Below are 23,952 nucleotides of genomic sequence, written 5' to 3'. Positions count from 1 at the left end.
TGATTACAATCTGTTTTTTTTTCTATGAAGCACATTTATTGTGGGAGTTTGATTTGAAAGAGTTTCAAGTAATTTAAACTTTGGCTGCAGGCATACAGATCATTGAAAAACTGATCTTCAAGTGTTTCTACATGTTAATAGCAGTTCTGGTTGTTGCTATAATCAACCGTTTTAATTCTCAACCTACCAACTAAAATATGCAAAACATGCCAGGAATTACCTAGGATGAAATCATGTAGTTCAAAGCTATCCAGACTGACAGTAATCCCTGTGCTGTTTTGGTGCAATACTCCTGGTTTAAGGTGGAGGTATCAGGGCAGGAGATCATTATTTAGGGGTGATCATTGGCTACCTACAGCTTTTTCAAACCATAAAATTGCAAAACTGACTGTATCCTGCTTCAACTCAAAGTCCCCTCCAAATGGTCTTCCTTAATAGACCAGAATTCATGTTCAAAAAGCACCTTATTGCTTCACATGCACCTGTGTGGTCTCACTATGGGCACCTACTCATTGTTATCCAAGATGAGTGACATGAACAAGTGTTACTTCCAATACATCCCTTTTGGGATTGAAGGGCAAGAGCAAGATGCAACATTTCTCTAGAACTTCAGAAAGTGCAAGTGCAATCTTGCTCCACTTTGGTATCTCTCTTCATCAGCCAGAGGCACTCATCACCAAAAGACATAGTTCTCCTGCATTTCAATACCCTCCCTGAAAAAGCTAAAGGGGCTTGTAAAGGGGAGGGACAAACCAAAAGAAAATGAAGTGAAAACCAGCTTCATTGGCAGCAAACAGTAATATTTTTGATGAAAAGGCTTAGTGTTACCTTGAAAAGAGAAGTGCTGAGCTTTCTCAGCTCACAGCTCTGGGAAGAGCTTGTCAGCATCAACAAAAAAAAAGTCAGCTAAATGATCCTAATGGAGCAAACTCTTGCAAACTCTCATTCAGCAAGAACATGGTTCACAACTGAAGTTTAGTTAAATATGCACAATTTTATTTATTGAAGAGATTAGGACAAAAACATTAAACCAAATACATGACAAAGCACCAGAGGCAGTAAAACCCCACCATGCACATCACCAATCTTTCCTCCTATAAGGTACTTATAAAATAAAAACAAAAAGTCCTTCTTGACACAGCACCATCTTCAGAGTGTAAAAACATTACTCCTTTATATTCTTAGTTACCAAAATAGAACCAAGGCAGGTCAGCTGCAGCTAGCTTTGTCTCTTGATAAAGAACTGTGAAACATCCTCTTGAGAGTGGGACCGTAACTTTCCTGCAAGGCAGGCAAATAGCATCCATACGTCAAATGCCAAGTAGCTGTACGCACATGCCACATACTATAATTAAGCACAAATTCAAGTAACATTTACATACTACAGAGTCCACATGTACCTACCCAAAAAACATGACCACTTCACAAAACGTATACAGGCAGTAATATCAGAACAACTGAGGTACTGGAAACACAAATATTTATGCCAAGAGATTTCAATATCATACAGCAATATAAAAGCAGTAATAAAAACATTTGCCAGTCTAAATCAAATAAAGCTATCTAGAAAAAAAAAAAAAAAAAAAAAAAAGCTAAACAAAAAGTTATTTAGGGACAGAAATACCTGAACAGAAAAGAAGTGTGTTAACTACAGCATGTAACGTCATCCCAAGTCAACCCGTAATTGAAGTACTGGCTTAATACATCACTACTGTGACATTTTCTTCAATAAATAGAATAAGTCTTGACAATACAAAAGGTGCATATTACTGTGTATGTTTCAAGAGGAATATCTGTAATATAAATGTTCAGCTTATTAATACCCTCTTATTTCTTACTCTGGACATAAAGAAAAATCAAACCCAAACAATTCTTTTCTGAAGTTGAGAGGAATTCAAAGAAAAAAAAAACCAAACCCACAATACTCTTCTTCAGTAATAAAGAGCCCTCTATTTACATGTGGGCCAGTCAGTTAAAGAAGAGATGGGTTCTCAGATAAAGACAGGACTAAGGGCTTTCTGCCCACTCTAGTCATATATGTGCAGCATGGCAGATATGGAAGCCAGTATCTCATACCTTTAACAAAACAAAACAAAAAATCATATAGTTTTCTTTTCTTTCCCTATTATAGCAGTAATGCATCTGGAAGTTCGAGTTATAATAGCTTCCTGCAACAAACCATTTGACACAAAACAGAACAGCTTGTTAAATGACAGTTACTTCCCCTTAAGGGAACAAAGCATTAAAATGTCATTTCCTGACAAGAATATTAAGTAGTTTATTTAGAAGAAATGAGTTGAAAATAGCTATCAAGAGACATAACTGAAATTTTGTTTGTTTTTAGCACCCACTTTTCATGTCTGTCTTTGTGCACCTAATCTTTTTCTTAAATTAACCCCATTAATTATTAGACATCCGATTACAAAAGTTGTTAGCCAATTGTACTTTCCCTGAATAATGGCTGAAGTTAAATATCTAACAGTGCGATGCCAAGATGTGAGCTGAGGCAAAAAAGTTTTTATTTGTTGTGAGTTACCACTATTTTTAATGGAACAGAAACAGGAGTGATACAGCTGCACCAGAACTGGCATGTGCAGTCTCCTTGGCTCCAAAAAGGTGAGAAGCTACAATTGCTCCATGCTGCCTTTTCTCCTCCAAATCAATCTAACCTGATAGCAAGCTCTCACCGCCCCCCCAGTCTGTCCCCATGCTACATTTGTTATATTAGCTCCTTGTGGAGGTTCCTTCTCAATCGGAGGACCTCTGAGTGTCTTTTGCTACCAAGCTAGGCTGATGCAGGATGTGATTTAACATGGTCACGAAGGGCTCCTTCATGTGTCCATCTCCAGGTTGTGTACCTTCTGAACACCAGTCTTTGTGCTCAGTTAAAGAATGGGTCCAAGTCTTCTTCCATGTTGACATCAGGCACCATCTGATCTGATACTTCCTTAGCACCATATCCTGAATTCGATACATTAAAATCTGTAGAAAACCATGGATGGTCCAGAATTTCCTGTGAAGTCAGCCTTTCCGATGGCTCCCGACGCAGTATGCTACGTATGAGGCATTTTGCCTTGGGGGATAGAGTTTCTGGAATGTTAAACTGCCCACGGCGGATCTTGCTGAAGAGGGAACTAGGCTCAATGTCATGGAAAGGATAGCGTCCGACCAGCATGGTGTAAAGCATGACACCGAGACTCCATACGTCCGCTGCTTTGCCAGAGTAGCTGCCATTTGTGTTCAAGATCTCTGGACTCACATAGGCTGGGCATCCATGCTTATCAGAGAGAGAGTCATCATTTCCTCTTAAAATGTAAGCATCTTCTAGGCTTTCCAGTTTCACTCTAGTCCTACAGGCAAAAAAAAAAAAAAAACAAACAAACAAAAAAAAAACCAAAAAAACAAAAAACAAAAACCCACAACAAAACCATCAAGGTAAGTAAACATCCAAACACAAACTCCGAGCTGTTAAAAGTTACATGGTAATAATAGTAATACTCTACAAAATTCAACAACTGCATAAGTGCATCAGTTTAAAATCCCACTCACAGCACTCAATACAGGTAATTGATACTCTTCTACACTGGTTAGAGATATTAGATATTAAATATTGTTACATGGCTACAAGATTTCAAACACAATTATGTCTGGTAAACTTATTAGCAAGATCCCTAGAAGATAAACTAATTGTCCTACTCATGCTTGCAGTAAGTTTTATGTAGACATTATTTCCAGAGACATAAACCTCAAGAATATTTCTGTTGGCTGCACACTAATATACCTGTATAGAACCCATGCCCAAATAGAAATCTAGCCCTAACTAGACAAGGTTGTTTGGACACCTTCACACTGGTAAGCAGTTACTTGCACCTGTAATTCAATGAGGTTCAGCAAGAATAAAATCATCACTCTGACCCCTCAAGGACCCCTCTGACCAGACAACATTTTTCTTTATCCCAGCATTAAGAAGGGCAAGTTTAACTGATTATAGACCTTCAGGAAAAGCAAGATCAGGTGAGCTGGATGCCAAGATTATTAGAAAGAAAGCTTATATACCAGAGCTGAAGCAGAGGAACTCCTCACATTGGAACTAAAGGATAGGTAGTGAAGGACTTGCAGAGAGATGACAGAGCTGCCTTACTTTGATTTTAAAATTCTGCCTGCAAAGCACTGTGAACTTGTCATTGTGCTGCAGTACTTATCTCTGCAAGAGAATTTTCTTCCCTTATAGGTACCATGCTGAAGCAAAAAAAAATTTTGCCAAACTTGCTTGTCATTGCACTAGATGAACATAACCTTTTTTTCCTTTTAATTCTCACTGCTAGCATCTGTAGCTATATTTAAAAATCTGTCCCTGTGAAGGCATCCAAAAGAATTACCAATTATCCTTTACACTATTTGCCAGCAATGGCTGGGTTTGAGAACAAAATCAGTAAAATTCAACAGGACTTGTCCAGTGCATCTAGGTAGAAGAGTGACACAGCAGTAGTGCAGGCTTTCTTTTTCAACAATTCTGGATCATAACTCAACTTTGGGTATTACTGTCCTTGTCCCTCAACCTCACCAGCCTGCATGATCACTCTTAGTCCAGTGCATGGCCATACACAGGCAATCACAGGCAGGAACTGAACTTCATCCCAGAAAGCAGAACTCGCATCTCTCAACTAAAGCACATCATTTAATAGGCATTAAAAGAGACAAGGAGAGCCCTGTTTCCTAACTGTTTACTGAAGACAACATGGCTTGGGCTTGAGTTGCAAAAGACAGCTGGGCCAGCCTTGGCTTAGACTTGGTTCCAGGGTAGCTCAAAGCAATCGTCTTCTCTGAACCAACAGAAGCGCATTTTACTCCATGGAGTACTCCAGAGGCAACTGTGCCATAAACTCTCATAATGACACTTGGACCTTTTCAACAGCTAGAGACATTTACTAGCAGAGGTGAAAGCCCCTTTGGCAACATGCCTCGAATCAGGAAGTCATAAAACACAGAATTCAGAATACCTGGCTCCCAAGCACAGTGTGTCAAGGCAGCTCCTTCTCAGCTCAAACAGACCAGTGTTTTCTCCTCCAGTGAGGATGCTGCTGGGGTTTTGTGCAACACACCTGCTTCCTGATTAATTACCCACTGCCAGCCTAGCAGGCACTTCTCCTGGCAAGGGACAACCCCCTTATTAGCACTCAAACAATACTTTGCAGCAGCAATACCTCACCCAGGAAGCTGGCTGCAAGAAGAAATGTAACTAGAATTATCAAGACCACAGCAATTTCCTTCCGTACATAGCTCACAGGCCCAAAATTGAAGAGTGACTGGAGAAGAGATCCTTTCACCATGTTCAGCTTCAGCGTGTCCCTGCACCTGCACAGCATAGGAAAAGTGGAAAGGATAAACGCCCAGAGCAAAACCACACCAAGTGGGGCAGAGAACAGAGAGGAGGAAATGAAAGGGAAGGCAGAGACATGAGCTGAGGTTCCATTTGCATTGCCCCACCTCAGTTTTTCCACAGAAAAGCATGTGCAGCAATAAACGGTGAGGCCAGCTACTCAAACATGCATTAAGTCACTGAACTGCCAGACAGGAAAGCATCGACTCACTCCTGCTAACTAACAGAAGCAGAACACACAGGGAGCAGGGCAGAGCAAGCTATTTATAAACAATTTACAGGAGGGAATTCACCCACACACACGCTCTCCTGCCATCCCAGTGTCAACAGCACAGGGAAAGGCTGTTTACTCTATCCTCCTATTTTACATTTCTGAGTTGCCAAAGAATTTAGAGAAACAGTTCACTAAGAAGCTTTTATATTACAGAATATTATTGGAATGTCCTCTTATTTTCTACAACAGACACAGTACAAAACCAGAAAGGACAGACTGCAAGATATGTCAAAACCGCTCATCTTTTCTCTCCCAATAAAACATAAGCATTGTACAAAAGCCTTATCACTGCCTTGCTTTTCTTGCAAGGTGCTGCAGCCTGCAGCATGCTACAGCAGGTTTTGTTTGAACAAAAAAATGGAACAACAGCTGTCCCTTATCTACTTGCCCCTCCAAAAGCTGTGGCCAACTGAAGCCAACACTCAAACCAGGTTTTTCACCCTGCTGAGTCAACAGGCTTTGAGGAAACAAAAGGTCCCAAATTAAACAGAAGCACAATCTCCAGCCCTCCCCCCCCTGCCCTCATAACCCTCAACACCGTCACCTGGTAACACCTTTCTCAATCAGGCACAAGCAGAACGGCTGTTCCTGACAGGAGGCTCTGCTCTGGCACTGACACATACAGATGCACCTTTCCCTGGCAGACTGTAGGAGTTGAATCTCTCCATCATCAGTCCCAGCACAGGGCCTCAGTGTGACTTTCTCCCCCTCCCAATCACCACCAGAGGACATCCAGTGTCTGATGCAGGTGACAATGCCCTGGCCCAGCCCTGCAGGTGCCTCTCACCAGGGGTGGGGAGACCCACTCCAGCTTATTTGTATCCATCCAGGATGGATGACTTTACACACTTCAGCCTTGCACAGGGAACACAACCTGTGATCCTACTGCAACTGGGTAATACGCAGATGTTAACAGCAAGTCTTGCTCCCCTTTTTTACAGTCATAACATGTTTGCGGTTTTTTGAGGCAATCAGAGAGGAGCAGCCTGGCTCAGGAGTGGCTGTATCCCACTGCACAGCACCCCATCTCTGCAAGAAACAGCTTCTAGATATGACTTTTGGGGGGGATTTTTCTTGGGGGAAGGGCTGGGGGGAATGGGGATAGTGGAGGGGAAGGAAGCCATCTAGCCACCTCTCTCCCCCTACACAAACACTCTCACAGGAAGCACTGAAAGCAAATATGCATGAAAAAGAGTAAAAGCCAACAACAACAAACCTCAAAATTGCAAGAAGTTCCTGAGAATACAGAACCTGCACAGCAAAGAGTGAGGAGTGCCTCCAATTGCAAAGTAAGCAGACAGCCCTAAATTCAACACTTGGTAAGCAAGAGCCAGACTTAAAATGAAACAGTGAGATGTGAAATCACAATCAGCTTTGAATCGCCTTCCTGCACAGAGCAGAAAAAAAAAAGTCACATTTCTAAAAAACTCTTATTCTCTAAATAATTAACTCACATCAGTCAACTGAAGGACCCCCACAAGAGAAGAAAGTTTTTGAAACTCATGAGCATTGACCATTCAAATGGTTGCAACAAAATTAATCCCTAAAGTTCAAATGTAAGCTACTGCCAAAGCCCGATGAGAATCACTTTGCAGACATACTGTATGGCAATAAAGACTTTTGTCAAGGCTTACGTAATTACAGTACATAATTTCAAGTTTTAATGCAGACTCTTAAAAAGCACTTGAAAAAAGAGCATTATGCATCTATCAGATCATTGATAAAACACTGCATTAGTCTAATGCATTAAAAAAAACACACCAGAAAAAAAAAAAAAAGCCAAACAAAAAAACCCCACAACCCTGAATCATGGCTATTTAAAAAGGGGAAGCTATTCTGCCTATGAATGCTTTCCCATTACTGGTGAATGAAACCACAGAAGTGCAATCAGAGGGCAGCAGCAGCACTCAGACGGGAAATGCGTTTTTGTCCCCATAGAAACCGTCAGGGAAACCCATGAAAAACAATACCACTCTGAATTTCTTATCAATATGCCATTCATTACTTGACTGCATTCAGACTTTGCTCTTCAGTATGTAACAAAACCTAATCAATTAAACCTCTTCCAGAAGATTCTTCAATGCAACCTCCTGAGTTAGCACCCTTCCCTGGCAGACAGCTTTGTTGCACACCCCACACTTTTTTCAGTGATAGGCATTATTCCTCACTGCATAGCTTAGTGGCTACTGGCAAGCTACTACCCTGCCTTTTGACACTGAAGCCAGGGCTGTAAGAACCTGGCATTCACACTTGCTCTCCAAAAGCAAACAAAATTTCCATACCAAAAATGAGTGGAATTATTTAGAGGGCTCTAAACTCATAAGGCAGGAGAAAAAAAAATAAACTGGTACATTTGAAGCAGAAACACTGACTGAAAGTCTAAGTATTTCAGAGGAAAGTATCTCCAGTGCACTGAATAAACATTCAGTAGTAAAGGAGTTCATGCCTGAATCAATGAAAGCAGTTACTTTTAGACTTCCCCCAAAGCCATCTGTATGGGAACACCTGAACCACAGCTGAGCCTCTATTACTATATTAGGAACACTAACTGCAGACTGGAACAACTATTTTAGTCCAGCATCATCCCCCAGATAACAGCCAGATCACCTGTTTTGGGAGAAGATAGAAGCCATCGTTCTTCAGACACTCCAGGTACAACATCCACTAGCTACTCAGGCTGGTTCAAAATTAGATAATCCAGATTTACAGATTTCTACATAACAGCCTTGTTCCTCCAGAGATAATCTCAGAAACCACTGTCATGGCCATCCAAATTGATATTTTATTAATACTACTGCAGCTAAATATAAAATGGCAACTTCTGAAGGGAAGAAGTACCTTACAATATTCCTCCCTAAATTAGGCTGCACATAAAAAATGACGGTACCCAAGCAATGCTATCTCATATTTCAACATTACTCTGACTGAGGCCAGGAAAGCCTTTCCCTAGGTAGAGGCACTTAAGCCATCAACTGCCCAGTAGATCAGGGATTGCTCCTATGTGGCCAATAATTTACAGGTCACTTAATCAAGGTCAGTTGCTAGCGCCCCATCATAAAGACAAGATGACCATGAATGTAATCATGCCATTAGAGTCACAAAGAGGAAAAAAAATAAAAGGGAAGCTCAACACTGGAAACCGGTTTCTTTTGCTAATTGATTTTTTTTTTAACAAAGGGAATCTCTCCTAAATAATGCAGAAGCTGTAAAGGCTGCTGTTGCGGTGACAGTGAGATGGGAAAGGCGGCTCACAAAACCTTGTGCAGATGATTTGCAGCTCAGTGCAAAGACTCATCTTAAACTCAGACCTACCCGATCTCCACCGGGGGTGGCAAGGCACACAGGATCAGAGGGGAAATGTTACACCATCAATTTAAAGCCTGCTCCTTCCACTCTAAGATCACTTCCACTGCATAACAGCCCACAGCCTGAGAGTTTGCTGCACAACATGCTATGAAACTTCAGAGGGGGAAAAAAAAAACAAAACAAAACCTGCAAAAAGGCTATCAGACAAACTGTCTCTTGCATAATGAAATAGGCTCAAGGATATGTTTCAAAAGACAATTGGGACTTGCAGGCAGTACAGGTTTACAGGATGAACCCTGTTCCTAAGGGAAGATTCCCTCACTTGTACTTCCGCAGAATGAGGAAGCCTCTAAAAATTACATATCCCCACCCTTCCTCCAAAAGGATGCTCCCAGAGCATTCAGACCTGCCCCACAACCCCTTGCTGACATGCAGAACCCAGCAACTGAGGAATTTTAACTTGTTTCAGGAAGGCACCTTTTTTTCTGCAGACTTCCACTTAAAAAAAATGCTCTGAGACCACCCCCTTGTACACCTCCAACGGCTCGGGTCCCAAAGACCTAAGCTTTACAACACTATAATAGCATTGCTGAGAACCTCTCCTGTACACCATACACATGGTTTCTTCCATGCCCTTATTGCCTAAGGACACAACAAATTCCCCAAAAAATAGGTAGGCAGGTAGTGATGTTATTGAGGGGCTCAGTTGCAACACTCCAAGGAGTCCATTATTTGATAAGCATCTGGCTCAAGGCAGCTACTTTCACCTCACCTTTTAGATCACATTGAAGGTCGGAATTTTAAAAGGCTCTGCTGTCAGCTGCTGTGTTCACCATCTTTTCTAGGTCTTTTCGTATGACACATGGTAAAGTTCCTCAGGGAAAGGAGACCAACATTTTATGTTGTTAATATAACTGCAAATTGGAAAAAAGCCCTATGCTTTCAGAGCCTGCAGTGGGTGCAGGCTAGGTACTCAGTACCTCTAAGATAAAGTAGGCCCCTTATTTCACAACTCTACTAAAAACCTTTTTGCTTAGATGTCTGTAAAACATCCAAGAAACATGCATCTACCAAAAAGTGGGTATTTTTAAGCATTGTAATGCTTAAGCATAAATGCACCCCAAGTTGGCCTGTGTTTATGATCTCCACCTTTCCTCTTCCTCCCAGGCCTGAAGTAACCTCACAGTGTGGTAATAAGGACAACTGGAAGAAAAGGCTGCAGAAAAATTACACCAGGACAGCCCCCTGTACCTGCTGCCACCTGGGTTCCCTCTTTCCCCTCCTCAGCCACAGCACAGTTGTCCACAGACATCCTCAGTGTCCACTTAAAAGCAAACAGAGTATTTTGTACTGAGTCTGTGGATGGGGACTTTCAAGTCTTCACAACAAGCATCTGTTGAACTCTTTATGTCTCAAGAGGCATCTACTTCCAGGGACTGCAGAGCACCTATTCTTGGAAAGATCAATACCATGATGGGGATATGACCACAGGCAATCAACCATGCCAACCACACCTGGCAGTACAGCCAATACATAATGGCGTTCAACCAGAGGCACCTCTTGGAAAGTCACACAGTCTGGCTGGGGAGGTTGGGCAGGACACAGGGACAACCTGCAGCAGTACATTCCAGCCTACAGGCAAGGCTCCCAAGCAGGGATCCCCTCCTGCTCCAAACATGGCATGGGGCTGCACCTCCACACCACCCATAAATAAGCAGAGCTATCCCATCACAGGGAAGACAATGCACGTCCAACTATGAGCCACATACCTAAAGACAGCACAGTCCAAGGGCAAAACTTGCTGTAATAATCTACAGTTTGGTGATACATACAAAGGCTCTCACCACTCATGGTCTTGCAGAAAGGCCTTGAGCTGTCCCAAGGTCCACAGGGGCTCTTGTCTCCATGCCAGGGCAGCCAGCTGCCAGCATTTCCCCTTTTTCCTTCATTCATGGCCTTAGGCACCACAATTAAGCTCTATGACTATCAATGGCCTCGGGAGGAGATTTAAGCACTTTGTGAAGCTGTCCTGCTGTTTTGACAGCTGCAGAGAGACTCCTGCACCCCAGTGAGAAGGGTACCACATACCCAACAAATCCAAAGTGCCAACTGCTCCAGGAGAAAACAGATGCTTAGTAACCAAACCACAGGAAGGCAAAAGGGAACACAAACCCTACTGCCAGAACTTGGCTGTTTTCATCCTCTACTTAAAGTTTGACAGGCAGAGATTTGCTTCCTGTGAAGAAACTGGCCTTCCTCCCCATGTTCTAGGAAGATGCAAAATAATAACAATTTCTGGGTTGAAATCTGACCTATGATTCTCTGCTACTGAAGAAGTTACACTCTTTGATCCTGTGACCCTATTCAAGGTAATGTGAAGTGCTTAAATGATAAAACAGATGAAGACTGGTTGTATTTCTAAATCTTCTCATTTAAAGAGCACTTCTATTTAATTTACTTCCATTTTGGGACTCTCTAGGGCTTAGGAAAATTGTTAACTTACCTGTTCTGTACCAAATCATAACTAAAACAGCAAGTCCTAATTACCGCAGGGAATAAACATTGACTGCATTACCAATTTGACAAATGGTAACCACAAGAAAATGAAGTTCTATTTGGAAAAAGGTTGGTATATGCACACTATTTCTTTTTGTGGGATCAGGCTTATATCAGTAGGACTGAAAACAATTAGGTCACCTAAAAGCATCCTTCTCTCAAAGTTGAGTGATTCTAGAGGTAAAAAAGAAGAAAAAATATCTAAAAGCAACAAATAAATGTTATGCTAACACAGGCTTTCTAAATTAGTATATTGTACTGGCTGCATTCCCCTGGCACAGAGCAAGAAGTGTCAAATTCTATTTATTTTTATTGAATCCTACCTGCCTACCATTTCTCATGTTTACTCAAAGAGTACAGGAAAATTACAATATCTAAATACCAAAATTATTTTAATTTTCCCTTCACCAAGTATGATGAATGTATGAGGTCTTTAAGCTTCAAATATTACGACAGCTAATATTTTAATATAATTAAAGGCTTAAAAAAGCACTAAAGAAGTTAATAATTCCCTGACAGCAGAAACATTCTTGCATTAAGAAAACCATTGGAACAAGCAGCATAGAAATGCTTGATTTAATTCTGAGGTCTCCGAGGTGGCTCTTACTCTAAGTATCTGCTATATATGAGGCTGATGAAATGCTTGGTTAGCTATATAAAGTGTATAGTGCTCTTTTTAGCACAACCCCAAAAGCCCTGCCCATTCTGCAACACTGTTATGTGACACCAGGTAGGAAAAGGGCAGTCACCCTGCCCAAGGGCCTACTACCAGGGCAGGCTGTACAAGGAAAACTGAAAACTTAGCAAAAATAATCAAGAGCAAGATCCCCACACAACATCAGCATTGACCTGGTTTAGGATTGCAGGACAAGGATATCCAGGACAAAAAAAAAAATTGCCAGCATGCATGGAAGAAAACAACAACAAAAAAACGTTCGATCTCATTGCCATTGTTTTGGAGATGTTTTATTTAGAAGTTTAAGGACCCAATGTCTAAAACCTTCAACAACTTTATAGGTACCTTAGAAAGTCTGATGAGACCTATCATGGCAAGTAAATGCTGCTTTTTATATTTTCAGTGCTCTGAAATTTACTGTCCTCATTTAACCTATGTGCTGCTGCTTGCTAACCCAGTCTTACAAAACATTTCCAGCCATGCTGCAATATCTTAGAAGTTCTGCTTCACCAAGGTTTAAGAAGCTTAACTCTGAAATTTCAATACTAAAATGCTACAGACACATACTCAAAAAAAAAACCAAACCCAACTCCAGCCCCCTCTTAAAAACAAACAAAAAACCCCAACCAACAAAAGTAAAATTCCAAACCAGAAACAAAACCATAAAAGACCCAAGATGCTTAAGAACAACACACATTGCTTTCATGGCATGCAATTTACCATATCTTCTAAAACCCTGCAGCTCAGGATTAAAATAAGCTATAAATAAAATACCTTGAAACACAGATTGCTTTTGTTTGTTTCCACACTGGTGGAATTTAGTTTCCATTTTAAGTGCTGACCTATTTACATATGTGCAGTGGTAAGCATAACACATCATCACAGTCTAGCTTTGACTTTTGCGCATCAAGAGAACACCGCGAGTAAGATTAGGACCCCTACAAAATGTTCAGCACTTGCAACCCTATTTTTTTTCCACCTCCTTAGTTCCCTGGCTTGTTACAGACCACCCAAATGCACTACTGTTTGCAACACCCAAACAACATGTGGTTCTTCTTAGCAGTGACATCAGAAGGACCCAAGAACACTCATTGATGCTGCTATTACAGAAGCCTGAATCTTTAAAAATTCCATTCGTAATTTAGATAAAGGGAATGAGGTGGAAAGAGTGATATATGCAACCCATTTGCCGAAACTCCAGGATATCCAATTTTATTTTATTACTATCAGGAATATCAATAGGATCCATTGAAGGAATATATACCAAGAAATTCTTTAAATTAATTTTCTAATTTTCTTTTTTAAATTGATGGAACTGCATTTATATATCCTTCAAATCTCTCTGGTTCCTCCAGTCTGGCAGCTCTCAGCTAAGAGCAGACCAAATAGCTTATTAAAAAAAACAAAAGAAAGCCAGTTTTCAATTCGTGGTGTTGCCTGCATGGCTGGATTCTCCAACTTTTATTCTTAAAAAAAAAAACCTGTGAGAATCTTAGTAAGAGACATTTTCAAAGCAGTAGGTTCACTACAGGTGAACTGAAGAAAACCGGACTTGATTCAGAAATAGTTAGGAAGAGAAGTACCAAGAAAGAACTCTGAAAAACAGGGATTTACACAGCAGAGGAGCTCATGCACATTCATTTTTACCTGCTTCACTACCAACATCAAAGATCTACAGACAGGCAGCACCCATCTCCCTTGCACTGCCACCAACAGGAGCTCAGCAGGCAGCCAATCCCATCGGCAGCCTCAGGGTAATGCGGGCTTGGAAGGGTGCAGGCAGCACACAAACATCTCCGTGAGCCCAGAAGGACCAGGAAGATTTTTCAGCCCTATATATAGCAGCAGATTGAAAGTGGATGACTGATTATAGTCTGATGATCAGAGCAATGTGAAAAAAGTCACTGTTTGAGTCTATTTCTATCTCCTACTATTTCATCTCTGTTTATTTAGCAAAGAAAGGATTACAGTACTTCTCTACTTACAGATCAACATTACATCCAGAAGAAAACCACATTGTGACTATCTTAAAAATCACCAGCAAGTTGTATTTGACCTTTAAAGGGAATTAACATCTTAATTAGAAGACACTGTTCAAAAGTGAGTAACTGCATGATTTTGCAGACTACAGTTACATTTAAAAACATTCATAAAATCAAACGCTACTATTATATACGCACCACTCTTCTTGGGTGGCTAAAGGATTTTGGCCCTGTGCCTCGTGTTGCATTCAGTTCCTAGTAAGCAGCAGGGTAGGAGTTCAAAAGTAGTCAGCACAGGCCCACATCTTGCTCCCACTGCACTGCTCTCTGCTAAGGTTGCTTTTTCTTAGAGCAGAAAGATAGGGTGAGCCTTAGGGCTTTTGAGTCCCAACTTTCATACAAGACCACGCAAGTTTACATATAAAGCCAGGGAAAAAATAATAATTTTAACGTTAGGATGTTATCAGCTACAACAGAAAACAATCATTCCCTCAACTATTTTGTACAAGCTTCCTTCTCATCTGCAAAGGTGCTATGATGGTGTTTAATTTATTAAACTTGAAGTTGTGAAAGTGGCAGTGTGTATCTATCTGCTTTTGCATTTCTCTCTGAATGGACATTAAACTAGTTTCATTTTAGGTTTTGTTTTGGGTTTCTTGTTTGCTTTTTTTTGTTTGCTTTTTGATTTAAGAGGAGGAATGACTAATCATACATATTGAGGCTGTGGTAGAAAAATAAGGAATAACTATTGCTTTGCAGAGAACTGCCTGAACTGAATTAAGAAGTGAAAATACAGGGTTTTTTTCAGTTTGTAGAGTTTAAAGGAGAAGTTTATTTTGTAAAATTCAGCTTGCAATAAAATTTAAGTAGAGAATATTTAACCAGGATAAATGGCTGTCCTTTAATTTTAAGGCAGCAAATTCTTCTTCTGGACTGAACTGTGTGTAGATTTTTTTGTAGTTCTCAAGACCACAGACTTACTGAGCCTGTAGAAAACTTTGGTGCCTCAACTGTTGCTGTTGCCCCAACAGGCCCAAATAGAATTGATATGTATTGGTTATTTTTAACAAATCTATTCAAGAAAACCCATTTCACTTTGCAAAAAATTTTAATAAGCTTTCGGACAATTTATAGGATTTAGCTAGAAGGAAAAAACATCTCATCCTCTAGCAAGACATCAAGAAACATTAAAGCAGGCATTGCCCCCATTTAGTTTCTTTTTTTTTCTAGCGGCATTTTTTCAATTTAATCCCTCTATGAAAGCCTGACATTACTTTGGCAGTGTTCACTACTCCTGCACTTAATGTGGAAGTTGCAATTGAATATATGATGAAATACAATGATAACTGGCAACCACAGGGAAAAGATACGAAGTTTCCACAGGTACAACAGTGTGGGTATAGTCCAGCATCAGAAAGAACACTTGACAAGGTATCGAGAGCACCCAGCATTTTTTCCTCTCCATCCATACTCCTTCCCCAAATCATTTTACCACCCAGTTATTGAGAGAAGTGTGAAGAGAGGAGACACACACACACAAAAAGGGAAAAGTAGTTCCCCACTTACCACAATAGCTCTGATACTAAAACCAGGCACCCACACAGCAAGGCAGTTCTACTCTTAGTATGATTAGTGACCACATAATACTCTGAAAAGCAGCCTCAATTCCTCCTAGCATGGGAAGCAAAAAACTGTCTTCAAAAAGTCCTTCAAAGCACTGGTGGCCCTTCCCTTAAATCTATGTCAACATTAATCACTTCGCTGTTCTTCCTCTTCGTGCTCCCTCACTGGAATGGAGCATTTCAGTCCCCAGCCTTTTTCAACATACTGAACCTTTTGCCTCCTTCTATCTTTGAATGCTAACAGCAGAGCTTTAGTCATCTGTGTAGAGCCTCCCTCCATATGGCCCCTCCTTAGGAATGAGCCTGCTTCCCTGGTGCAGATGCAGAGACCAGCACAGATACAAACAGCACTTCTTACATACTCCTTAAATACTTACTTTCCTCCAAAACCTAAGCAAGAAGGTAAAACAGCACATCCATTCCCACAATTGAATTGCAGAGGAAAATAAAGCTGTAAAACCTTGTGTAGCACAAAGGAATGGTGCACAGCACAAAGGAAAGGGCACAGCATCCTGTAACTCTGAATATCTGACCTCAGGAACCCCCACTTGTAAAGTAAAGGAGACTCTTACCTTTCCCTCATCCTTGAAAATAAACTTTCGCAGCTTGAGATCTCGCCAGTAACCAGTCCACCATCATGGCAGTGTGCAACAGCAGAAGCTATTGATAGAAAGTTTGGCTGCCTCCTCTTCTTTAAGCTTCTGCAGGTACGAACAAATGAATGCATTGTCCCCATAGCTCCTTTCAAAGAACACATACGCTTTTGTCTCCCCAAGAATTATTTCTGTAATTTGGTTGATATTTTATGTGCAGGCAGACAAAAACATGGTGCTAATAGACTCCTGGTAGCAGCCAATCATCAAACACCCTGAGACAATGACAATAAGCCAGGGTTAGCAACATGAAGGGACAGTGAAGCTATGGTATATCTAACTGTGTTAACAGAACCATCTCTAATGTACCAATTTATGCTGTCTTGCTTAAGCTGCACGATGAACAGTAAACAGGAATGTTACCAAGCTCAGGGGCCACCAGGGCAAGACTAAAATTAGACCGTCATGACCCCCGACAGGGACATTAGGGCACAGCCTTGGATAGGGGAAGCCTAGCTCTTCAAAAACCTTGTAGCGAATAGTACCAATTAGTTAACAGCCGATTAATTTAGAATTCATCTGAATTAATCTGTGAAGCGATTAGGCAACATTATGAGGGCAGCACTCAGAAAAAAACATTTATCTTTTATTTCCACCCAAATAAAGTAAAAGTATACAGCCTGTAGCTTGGTATTGAGAGAAGCTCAGATATTAAAATACCCTTATAACAATGGCCTGTTGGTCTTTTATAACCCTTTAGAGATTTAAGGATTTTCAACTTCATACATGTATCTATTGCTATTCATTATTTTACTTCCTGCCTTTCTTGCATCTCTGACAAACAGCAAAGTCACTTTCACTTTCAAAGTCTCAGTTTTACAATGGCTGTTTACAAGATCAGAAGGGACAAGCAGGGGAAATAAGTTCTGCCTATTGGAGTGCAGACAAACATCCTTCAAAAGGCAAGACAAAACCACCCTGAACTCTCTGCATTTCAATCAAGTGCTCCATTAAAAGCAAACTGTCCCTTTACTAAGTAAGTACATTCAGTTACCAATCTTATGAATGAGCGTGTAAGAATTAAAAGCCTGCTGGGAAACCCAAATATAAAAAGTTACTGATGATCTAGTGATTGACGAATGAATCAGTATTTGAGTCAATTGAGAAATGCCCACAGTACAGGAAGAAAGACTTCATTGAGAATAACAGAACTCAGTGTGCTAAAAGAGGAATATGAGCAAAGTATTGATAGGAGTGATTTTTATTTTTAATTATAACTGCTCCAGAGTTACTACAAAGCAAGAAACTAGCATTTCCACCAGCATAAAAAATTCTATTAATATGTAACTTACTCTTGGGTGTTTGTTACTTTGGTAAAAAATTTAAGGTAGTCATGTCCCATTCTAATTGAATATAAAATTAAAAGCTGGTACAGGTCTCTAACCACCTTGGTTTAAACTGCAATTATTTTTCTTTTTTGGGAGGTTCTTACAATGTATTACTCCAATAGCCAGCATTTTGTATCCTTTGCCAAGAAGCAAACCTCCCTGCTCGCTTTGAAGCTTTAGAAAGCTTTCAAAACTGAGTGTGAGAGATCCAGTTCAATAAAAATTTACCTGAGGCTTCCAAACCTAACTCATTTAATGCTTCAGAGAGTAATTCTAACAAGCTCATCCTGCAGGAAAAGAACCCAAACCCCAAGAAACTGGGACAAACCTCCTCACAGACCTCTTTTTTCTCTATCCCATACCTATACTGTTTATACTCCAGCACAGGCTAAGAACAAGCCTTAAAGGCAAAACTGCCAAACAGATCCAACATATTTTACAGTGGGTAGATTTGCACTGAGGCATTCTGGTGATATGGTGACAGGGAAGCAGAACTCGGGTGGGGACGGGGTTGTTGCTAAAAATCCCCAGTGTGTAATCCATTCCCAAAGAAGAATTCATTGATATTTGAATCTCAAAAAATTGTAAACTACTACATTAAAGTGAATGGCTCTTCTACAAAGCACCTTCTCTAAAAAAGAAAAATGTAAGCAGGACATATTAACGTAGCTTAAACCGTCACATGAAAAAAAGGTCTTACCAGTATTCTCTTCTAACCAGATCATTCCTGATATAAATTAGTTACATTCTGTAGTTCTCAGATTATGTTAAATTAGTAGGTTTGGATATGTATCAGTACTGTGCTTGAAAGGGGGGAGAAAGGAAGCGCTACCCTACTGCTACAGTCTAGAATACCTTTCATAAAGAGCTTCTTTGTAACCCAGCTTTCAAGATCCCTGGCCTTGATTCAGCAAATGTCCAACAAGCTGCAGTTTGATTTAGTTCTTGCTCAGAAGAAGTAAGAAGTTACCATTGGATGCCACACAGCCTTGAAGCAAATAGCGGCATCTGTACAGTCAGTGGGTGCAGCCAAATGAATCTTGAGAATCATCAGTATGTGTCTGTTATCCAAACCAATGTTTCTGCAAGCAATTGCTAAGAGCATCTTCAATAACATACCAGATAGCAGGTCTCTTAGCCAGAAGGCTACTTGAAAAATAGTAGTCATGATCCTGCAGGCATTTTAAAGCATGGATTAAACTGAGTTCAGGACTGACAACTGCATATTCACAAACTAGCTATTCAGGCTAAGGTCATATTTTTGGAGCACAGCTCAAAATAATGGCTCAAACATATGGAAAAACTGATAGTATTCAAATGTTAGGCTCAGCTCAAAACCACAGAGTTTAAAGGGAAGGAAAAAAAAAAATAAAGTCTAGCCTTTGTGAGCTGCAGTTATGCTGTTCATACTGTTATTAAAACAGTCCCTTAATCCTGCAAACCAAACAGGAAACAAAGAAGAGCATAGTCCCCACTTTACTACTTGCTATGCAAGTTCACCTATAATTTCATGCAGAGCAGAAGCTTTGTGGGATCTGTTTATTTCATGAAAAGATGCCAACGTCCTAGAGTGCAGCACTGTACTACTGCACCAAGCAGGGCTTTCATTCTAGAAATTCTCATGTTCTGTTTCAGTTTAGTAACAAAGCATTCAGTTCAGCATGCAACATTAGTCCTTTGCAAAGACACGGACCCTTTTTCCCCCTAAATAAACACACAAATCCTATGTTGCCTTAACATCAGGTTTTATAACCAAATCAGTAAGCATATTCAAATTGCCCTCTGAACTCTAATCCTTGCAAACAGGAACATTTTCTCTTCCCCGCCCCAGCCTAGTCCGCAACTTCTTACGAATCAAGTAGGAGAAAGTATGAAAAGGTCAGCAACACTATCATTAATTCCTGAAACACAAACGAATTATAATATGCCTCATTTTCCATTTTGCAGTTAGTTTGACACCAGACATTTGCTCAAGGTAGCCAAACGGTAGAATTCTGTATTTTGGGAACTATAGAAACACTACATCCCGCAAGGTTGCAATGTGCTACGTAGTAGTTACAGAGACTACTGCTGGGTACTGCCTTCGTTTGCTGCGCTGAAGTCTGGGTCACTACAGACAATAAGACTCGCAATTTAGGAACAAAGGAAAATATTCTCTCATCCCGAAAAGACAAAAACGTCCCTCCACACACGTGCAGACATGTGGCTTTCTTTTTTCCCACAGCTCACCTCTGACCAGTAGGAACAAACAGGGCAGAGAAAAGCAGGCAGGCTACGAAGAGTGGGATAGCTATTTTGTCTGCTCTTCTAAAAACCGTATGGTGTGCAGTGGTTTTATTCCTTGCTCCGTTGTGCAATGGGGGAGGATGCTGTATTGCAAACAAACCTCCACGGTGATGGAGCTCAGACCGATTAATTCTATGTGGGTTTTTTCAAAAGTCACTTTTAAGAAAAGCTGATGGCAATCACCCCCACCTCTCCATCCTCTTCTGTTACCCAACTCGCAGAATAAAGGGACAGGAAAAATCGAAGGAAAGCACAGTCCCAACACCTTAAAATTAGCTGGGATTCCCCTACTCCGATTTTGAAACGTCGAGAGTGGGGAAGATGAGGCTTTTTCCTCCCTGATCTGAACTCATCGTTAAGACCTACTTTAAAGGACGGCTCTTTGCAGGAACCAATATCCCCCGGGTAAGAGGCCAGAAACTGGCTCCGGGCCACCGGCATAACGTGGCCATTGTCTAGATGAGAGGGAAAAGTTACAGGATGCGCCTTTAATCCTGTCTCTCTGCCTTTTGTCTCAACTGTTTAATAATTGAGCTACACGGCCGTGTTTGGCTCCCCTGCAAGGCACAGGAAACCAACCCGCGACAGCAGGCTAACCCGGGGGAAGGTTAAACAAGGAGGAGAGGTATTACCTTGCAAACCAGCTCCTCGCCACTGTGCAGATGTACGGCTCGGAAAACGTGGTCTCCCTCGAGAGGCTCCAACAATAAGTATTTCCCGATGCAAGAAACGCAATGCGACAAGTTCGGGGTCTCCGGCGGGCTCGGCGAGCCTAGATTCGGGCTAAAACTCTGGCTTGGCTCGATGGACCGTATGGACGAGAGCTCCTCAAAATCCTGGGTTTTATTCCGCGGTCTCCCATACCGTGCTATCGTGATAGGGGTTGACCTTTGTATGTTCATGAGTATGGAGAAGACCAACCGAGACGCTGCACCGGAGCCCTGGCGTGGAGCGCGGTCCCTCGCCCGTCCAGCTGCGGCTGCCTTTGTGTGCCGGGGGGGGGGGGGGGGGCGGGAGCGCGGCGGCGGCGGGCGACCAGCCTCAGCGCCGCGTCCTGGGCACAGGGAGAGAGCCGCTCAGCCCGCGGCCCTTTGTTCGCGCCGCCCTGGCCGGGCGCGGAGGGGGCGCGGAGCACCGCGGCAGTAGAGCCGGTGCCGTGGAAGGGGACGGGTGATGGGGTGCGGGGGTTAAAAAGGGAGGGAGGGAAGGAGGGCAGGGCGCGGAGCGGCCGCGGCCGGATCTCGGCGGCAGCCGCTTCTGCGGGGCGCGCAGCGAGGATAGAAAACAAAAGGTAGGTTAACGCGCTGCGCGCAAGCGGGGACCGTCCTTTCTCTCTCCTACGGCGAGGCAAAGCCGCTGGTGGCCGTGGCCCGGCTTGTAGATGGCGTGTGCGCCTCGCCGCTGGCGCCCGGGGCGCTCCGAAAATGCTCGCGAAATAGCGAGGGAGCATTTAACTTGAAGCTGGCAGCAGCCGGGCCGATAAAAAGAGAGCCGGGCGCGGACTAGAGGCTGGCGCAGAACCACCCCGGAGGATGGGGGCCGCGCACACCGGCGGCAGCCGCGCAGCCACGGGGAGCAGCAGCGGAACGCGGGGCAGAGGGCACCACTCCGCGCCGGCGGGATGAAACGTGCTGTCGTCTTCGCGGCCGCGTCGACAGAACAAAAAGTGCAACCACGGGCAAGGGAAAAGGAACGCTTTCACGTTTCCATTGCACCAAGGGATTTTTGTTCGGGGGCCCGTAGTCTTCGCGGCGCTTTAATGTAGTTCACGGACAAAGAAGAGAAAAAACAGCACGGAAAGAAGGGGGCTGACTTCTTACTACAGGGGCAACAATGCCGGGGTGGGGAATAAATTGGAATCGTTTGGAGAAAAAAATGCAGGTAATAGATATGTTTGTTTGTTTGCTTTTTTCCTTTCCTCGGGAGTAGGACAGAGATGGCCGCACCGCTCCCCTTCAGCGGGGCATCGCCTCCCCCCGGCGTATCAATTGCTACTTACGTGGCGGGGACGCTGGCTGCCTCCGTGCCTCGCTGCCGGCCGCCGCACGCCCCGCACCGTGCCCAGCGCGCAGGCTGACTGCCCGCCGCCGCCGCACGCCCGGCCCGGCCCGGGCCCGACTCCACCGCCCACCGCGCCGGGCCCCGCCCCGGCCGCCCGCCCCGCTCCGCTCTGCCCCGCCCCCGCCCCGCCCGCAGCCCCCCCGGCATCCTGCCGCTCTCGGGGTAAACAAGGTGAGACGTCCTTCTGCAGCACTAGCGGGCTGCGCTTGGGGGCTCCGGGGGTAGCCCGCCCCCGACGGGGCCCCGTGCACTAATCTAAACAGAAGTACTCACCAGCACACACCAGCGTGGTGCTGACTGACTGCAGCTTCCCCCCGCTGCCTGGGTTCTGGCAGGTCCAGCCTCTCGATGATGGACCACACTTGGCCGTCGAGGGTGAGATGTTAACTAATAGTTTGAGTTTAATAAATTAATAATAATAGCAATACTAATAAGAAACGGCAATAACGACAATAATAATGGAATAAACGCCCCTAAAATCGGAGTCTGGCCTGGGGACGGGTGCCGGGTGCATTAGTACATGTGCTGGCGCCGCGGCTGAAGGCGGGCGTGCTTTTTTTCTCAATGAAGAAATCGGTTTTTTCCGGGCAGCGTTGAGTCTCCGCACACTTACGGGAGCGCAAGCGGTTGCTTCCCGGTGCAGTCTGGTGGGAGGAGTTCTCCCGACTCCAGTGTTGCCTTAATACATCCTAAAATTTAAAACGGAGGAAGGGTGGCAGAGGGAAAAACGTAAACCCTTTCGCCCTGCTAAGAGAAAGCTCTGAATGAGGTCGATCTGTCCCCGCGCAGCACCACTGCGGTCTGATAAGGGTTTTTTCACCTGCTTCGCTTTTACTGTTTAAATAACAGGAGTTAGGATGTATATTAAAGTTTGATGAGCAGCTCCCTGAACGCCTGTTTGTTCTCTAGAATCTGGCTGGGTGTTGGTTGTGAATCCCTTTAAAACAATGACAGAAAGAAAAAAAAATATATATATATATATAAAAATCCACAAAACAAGCAAACAAAACAAAACACAACACAAACAAAAAGAAACCCCCAACATAAATCATCAGTAAGACGAGGACAGTACTGCAGCCTTTGCAGGTTGATGCCAAGCAAGGGGCTACCAGTGTTTTGCCTCCTCTTTTGCCACATCAGCACAGTAGAAGGTCAGAAATGGGAGAAGGGTTGTCCTGAGGGTTTGCATAATGCTTGCTTTCAAGGGGTAGTACGCTAGAAATGAAATTACGCTGGTGGAGGGGGCACCTGGAGGTGTCAACTTTGGGGTAGAGAGAAATGCCTCTGAGCATGAGAAATGCCTCTGGGCTCCAACAAGGCTGTAAGGATTCCTTGGTCAGGACTGGTCTTGATAGAGGAGTCTTTGGAAATGGTTGTACCGAGGGGCTGTTCTTCCTCCACAGCACTGCACCTGCTTCATCTCTCATCTACACTTGGAGTTCTATATGCTCTGCTATACAGAGAGCCACTGAGATACCACTGAGAAAGGATTGTAATGATCTGGCATGAAGAAGGTGACTCTCTGGCAGCAGGGGCTGCTGGGATTTGACCTGGTGAATGTCTCTTGGGAAGGGCATAGAACCAGTGCAACAACCTGTAGGATGACCTCCAGACCCAGTCAGCACTATGTGCTGAAAAATGAAAAGGTGTTGTCCTCTCATTCTTCAGTTATTCCCATCACCTCTGAATACTCTGTAACTTTTCAATACCATTTTTAGAAATGGGATGAGCAGTGCCGGATACTGAATCATTGAAATAAGGACAAGCCATAAAGTTATGCAATATGTTCTCCAGTCTCATATCCTGTGATCCAAATCAAACATTCTTT

The 23,952-nt window shown here is 42.9% G+C and overlaps 1 protein-coding gene across 1 annotated transcript; it reads right to left on the bottom strand.

Moving 5' to 3' along the window:
* Positions 1–974: 974 nt before the first annotated feature.
* On the bottom strand, positions 975–22,108 carry TRIB2 (tribbles pseudokinase 2). The gene is given in 5 exon segments (XM_030447758.1): positions 975–3,354; positions 16,374–16,413; positions 16,416–16,523; positions 16,525–16,654; positions 20,688–22,108. Coding segments are annotated over 5 exon segments (1,029 nt in total). The 5' UTR covers positions 20,966–22,108; the 3' UTR covers positions 975–2,881.
* Positions 22,109–23,952: the final 1,844 nt, after the last annotated feature.

This window comes from Calypte anna, chromosome 3, assembly GCF_003957555.1.
Source record: "Calypte anna isolate BGI_N300 chromosome 3, bCalAnn1_v1.p, whole genome shotgun sequence".
Classification (NCBI taxonomy): Eukaryota; Metazoa; Chordata; class Aves; order Apodiformes; family Trochilidae; genus Calypte; species Calypte anna.
Note: the sequence above shows the minus strand (reverse complement) of the source record. Positions and strands in the feature narration are given on the sequence as shown.